Source organism: Phyllobates terribilis, unplaced genomic scaffold, assembly GCF_046119375.1.
Source record: "Phyllobates terribilis strain yellow unplaced genomic scaffold, ASM4611937v1 Scaffold_4__5_contigs__length_816908805, whole genome shotgun sequence".
Taxonomy (NCBI): Eukaryota; Metazoa; Chordata; class Amphibia; order Anura; family Dendrobatidae; genus Phyllobates; species Phyllobates terribilis.
The window spans coordinates 705,898,611-705,904,610 of record NW_027362764.1 but is presented as its reverse complement, the minus strand read 5'-3'; the positions used below and the strand labels follow the sequence as shown (position 1 = coordinate 705,904,610).

Below are 6,000 nucleotides of genomic sequence, written 5' to 3'. Positions count from 1 at the left end.
AACTTTAATGTCTATGTGCTAAACCAAACTGGCTACAGTTCAAGATGCCAACAAAGACTTCTTTACAGCAGTAATCACACAATTATGTCATAGGTTTATTTTTATTCAATTATGAATATTATGCTATTTACAAGTAACACATTTAGAAAAATATTAAATATTATTCCAATTTTTTTTACATATAAAAATATAGAAATATTTTTCACTTTCATTTAAAGGTGTGTTACTACTATAAAAAGTTATAGCCTCTCTATACAGGATAGGTGATAATTGCTGGATCAGTAGAGATGTGATTGCTGGGACCCCCACTGATCGGCCGAGCAGGGGTCCCATGTCCCACATTTATGCATTTATGGAGCTGTCATGCATATACCATGACACTATATTTCAACTCTTTGGCACTGACGTAGACAGCTGAGCAATGGATTCGGCTAACGTCACCAGTCCTATAAGCTTGGAATGGATCGGCAGAGCGTAAATGAGGACCACTGTTCTCTTCGAACGAGGGACAGGAGATCTTTGCCCCTGTTGTAGCATTGGTCAGATCTCTACTAATCTAGCAGAGTATACTTCGTAAAGTCTGAAATGAGTCTATCAATCAGAAGCCCGTTAGATGGCCGCCACTACGGTAGCATTGTTAACGACTTGGTGCACCACTTGTTTAGCCTGATGGACTTGAAGCACAGAAACAGCTTCATGGACCTGCAATAAGAGACCACAAGTTAACACCGTAACTTTACACTATTGTGATGATCTTCATAAGTATACATTACACTTCTGCTCTTATACATTACACTTCTGCTCTTACACATTACACTTCTGCTCTTATACATTACACTTCTGCTCTTATACATTACACTTCTGCTCTTATACATTACACTTCTGCTCTTATACATTACACTTCTGCTCTTACACATTACACTTCTGCTCTTATACATTACACTTCTGCTCTTATACATTACACTTCTGCTCTTACACATTACACTTCTGCTCTTATACATTACACTTCTGCTCTTACACATTACACTTCTGCTCTTATACATTACACTTCTGCTCTTACACATTATACTTCTGCTCTTATACATTACACTTCTGCTCTTACACATTATACTTCTGCTCTTATACATTACACTTCTGCTCTTATACATTACACTTCTGCTCTTACACATTACACTTCTGCTCTTATACATTACACTTCTGCTCTTACACATTATACTTCTGCTCTTATACATTACACTTCTGCTCTTATACATTACACTTCTGCTCTTATACATTACACTTCTGCTCTTACACATTACAATTCTGCTCTTACACATTATACTTCTGCTCTTATACATTACACTTCTGCTCTTATACATTACACTTCTGCTCTTATACATTACACTTCTGCTCTTATACATTACACTTCTGCTCTTACACATTACACTTCTGCTCTTATACATTACACTTCTGCTCTTACACATTACACTTCTGCTCTTATACATTACACTTCTGCTCTTACCCATTACACATCTGCTCTTATACATTACACTTCTGCTCTTACACATTACACTTCTGCTCTTATACATTACACCTCTGCTCTTATACATTATACTTCTGCTCTTACACATTATACTTCTGCTCTTATACATTACACTTCTGCTCTTATACATTACACTTCTGCTCTTATACATTACATTTCTGCTCTTACACATTATACTTCTGCTCTTATACATTACACTTCTGCTCTTATACATTATACTTCTGCTCTTACACATTATACTTCTGCTCTTATACATTACACTTCTGCTCTTATACATTACACTTCTGCTCTTATACATTACATTTCTGCTCTTACACATTACACTTCTGCTCTTATACATTACACTTCTGCTCTTACACATTACACTTCTGCTCTTATACATTACACTTCTGCTCTTATACATTACACTTCTGCTCTTACACATTACACTTCTGCTCTTATACATTACACTTCTGCTTTTACCCATTACACTTCTTCTCTTATACATTACACTTCTGCTCTTACACATTACACTGCTGCTCTTACACATTATACTTCTGCTCTTATACATTACACTTTTGCTCTTACACAATATACTTCTGCTCTTATACATTACACTTCTGCTCTTATACATTACACTTCTGCTCTTATACACTACATTTCTGCTCTTATACATTACACTTCTGCTCTTACACATTATACTTCTGCTCTTATACATTACACTTCTGCTCTTATACATTACACTTCTGCTCTGACACATTACACTTCTGCTCTTATACATTACACTTCTGCTCTTACACATTATACTTCTGCTCTTATACATTACACTTCTGCTCTTATACATTACACTTCTGCTCTTACACATTACACTTCTGCTCTTATACATTGCACTTCTGCTCTTACACATTATACTTCTGCTCTTATACATTACACTTCTGCTCTTATACATTACACTTCTGCTCTTATACATTACATCTCTGCTCTTATACATTACACTTCTGCTCTTACACAATATACTTCTGCTCTTATACATTACACTTCTGCTCTTATACATTACACTTCTGCTCTTATACACTACATTTCTGCTCTTATACATTACACTTCTGCTCTTACACATTATACTTCTGCTCTTATACATTACACTTCTGCTCTTATACATTACACTTCTGCTCTTACACATTACACTTCTGCTCTTATACATTACACTTCTGCTCTTACACATTATACTTCTGCTCTTATACATTACACTTCTGCTCTTATACATTACACTTCTGCTCTTACACATTACACTTCTGCTCTTATACATTGCACTTCTGCTCTTACACATTATACTTCTGCTCTTATACATTACACTTCTGCTCTTATACATTACACTTCTGCTCTTATACATTACATCTCTGCTCTTATACATTACACTTCTGTTCTTACACATTACACTTCTGCTCTTATACATTACACTTCTGCTCTTACACATTACACTTCTGCTCTTATACATTACACTTCTGCTCTTATACATTACACTTCTGCTCTTACACATTACACTTCTGCTCTTATACATTACACTTCTGCTCTTACACATTATACTTCTGCTCTTATACATTACACTTCTGCTCTTATACATTACACTTCTGCTCTTATACATTACACCTCTGCTCTTATACATTACACTTCTGTTCTTACACATTACACTTCTGCTCTTATACATTACACTTCTGCTCTTACACATTATACTTCTGCTCTTATACATTACACTTCTGCTCTTATACATTACATTTCTGCTCTTACACATTATACTTCTGCTCTTATACATTACACTTCTGCTCTTATACATTATACTTCTGCTCTTACACATTATACTTCTGCTCTTATACATTACACTTCTGCTCTTATACATTACACTTCTGCTCTTATACATTACATTTCTGCTCTTACACATTACACTTCTGCTCTTATACATTACACTTCTGCTCTTACACATTATACTTCTGCTCTTATACATTACACTTCTGCTCTTATACATTACACTTCTGCTCTTACACATTACACTTCTGCTCTTATACATTACACCTCTGCTCTTATACATTATACTTCTGCTCTTACACATTATACTTCTGCTCTTATACATTACACTTCTGCTCTTATACATTACACTTCTGCTCTTACACATTACACTTCTGCTCTTATACATTACACTTCTGCTCTTATACATTACACTTCTGCTCTTACACATTACACTTCTGCTCTTATACATTACACTTCTGCTCTTACACATTATACTTCTGCTCTTATACATTACACTTCTGCTCTTACACATTATACTTCTGCTCTTATACATTACACTTCTGCTCTTATACATTACACTTCTGCTCTTACACATTACACTTCTGCTCTTATACATTACACTTCTGCTCTTACACATTATACTTCTGCTCTTATACATTACACTTCTGCTCTTACACATTATACTTCTGCTCTTATACATTACACTTCTGCTCTTATGCATTACACTTCTGCTCTTATACATTACACTTCTGCTCTTACACATTAGAATTCTGCTCTTACACATTATACTTCTGCTCTTATACATTACACTTCTGCTCTTATACATTACACTTCTGCTCTTATACATTACACTTCTGCTCTTACACATTACACTTCTGCTCTTACACATTATACTTCTCTCTTATACATTACACTTCTGCTCTTATACATTACACTTCTGCTCTTATACATTACACTTCTGCTCTTACACATTACAATTCTGCTCTTACACATTATACTTCTGCTCTTATACATTACACTTCTGCTCTTATACATTACACTTCTGCTCTTATACATTACACTTCTGCTCTTATACATTACACTTCTGCTCTTACACATTACACTTCTGCTCTTACACATTACACTTCTGCTCTTATACATTACACTTCTGCTCTTATACATTATACTTCTGCTCTTATACATTACACTTCTGCTCTTATACATTACACTTCTGCTCTTACACATTACACTTCTGCTCTTATACATTACACTTCTGCTCTTACCCATTACACATCTGCTCTTATACATTACACTTCTGCTCTTACACATTACACTTCTGCTCTTATACATTACACCTCTGCTCTTATACATTATACTTCTGCTCTTACACATTATACTTCTGCTCTTATACATTACACTTCTGCTCTTATACATTACACTTCTGCTCTTATACATTACATTTCTGCTCTTACACATTATACTTCTGCTCTTATACATTACACTTCTGCTCTTATACATTATACTTCTGCTCTTACACATTATACTTCTGCTCTTATACATTACACTTCTGCTCTTATACATTACACTTCTGCTCTTATACATTACACTTCTGCTCTTATACATTACATTTCTGCTCTTACACATTACACTTCTGCTCTTATACATTACACTTCTGCTCTTACACATTACACTCCTGCTCTTATACATTACACTTCTGCTCTTATACATTACACTTCTGCTCTTACACATTACACTTCTGCTCTTATACATTACACTTCTGCTCTTACCCATTACACTTCTGCTCTTATACATTACACTTCTGCTCTTACACATTATACTTCTGCTCTTATACATTACACTTCTGCTCTTATACATTACACTTCTGCTCTTATACATTACACTTCTGCTCTTACACATTACAATTCTGCTCTTACACATTATACTTCTGCTCTTATACATTACACTTCTGCTCTTATACATTACACTTCTGCTCTTATACATTACACTTCTGCTCTTATACATTACACTTCTGCTCTTACACATTACACTTCTGCTCTTATACATTACACTTCTGCTCTTACACATTACACTTCTGCTCTTATACATTACACTTCTGCTCTTACCCATTACACATCTGCTCTTATACATTACACTTCTGCTCTTACACATTACACTTCTGCTCTTATACATTACACCTCTGCTCTTATACATTATACTTCTGCTCTTACACATTGTACTTCTGCTCTTATACATTACACTTCTGCTCTTACACATTACACTTCTGCTCTTATACATTACACTTCTGCTCTTACACATTATACTTCTGCTCTTATACATTACACTTCTGCTCTTATACATTACACTTCTGCTCTTACACATTACACTTCTGCTCTTATACATTGCACTTCTGCTCTTACACATTATACTTCTGCTCTTATACATTACACTTCTGCTCTTATACATTACACTTCTGCTCTTATACATTACATCTCTGCTCTTATACATTACACTTCTGTTCTTACACATTACACTTCTGCTCTTATACATTACACTTCTGCTCTTACACATTACACTTCTGCTCTTATACATTACACTTCTGCTCTTATACATTACACTTCTGCTCTTACACATTACACTTCTGCTCTTATACATTACACTTCTGCTCTTACACATTATACTTCTGCTCTTATACATTACACTTCTGCTCTTATACATTACACTTCTGCTCTTATACATTA

General features: G+C 34.7%; 1 protein-coding gene across 1 annotated transcript in view; it reads right to left on the bottom strand.

The window, feature by feature from the left end:
* Positions 1-609: 609 nt before the first annotated feature.
* Positions 610-6,000, bottom strand: part of LOC141264711 (polyadenylate-binding protein 1-like) — a 32,235-nt gene continuing 26,844 nt past the window's right edge. Inside the window, exon 12 of the mRNA XM_073676978.1 lies at positions 610-702. Coding sequence (XP_073533079.1) covers positions 610-702 — 93 coding nt within the window. The remainder of the gene's footprint in view (positions 703-6,000) is intronic.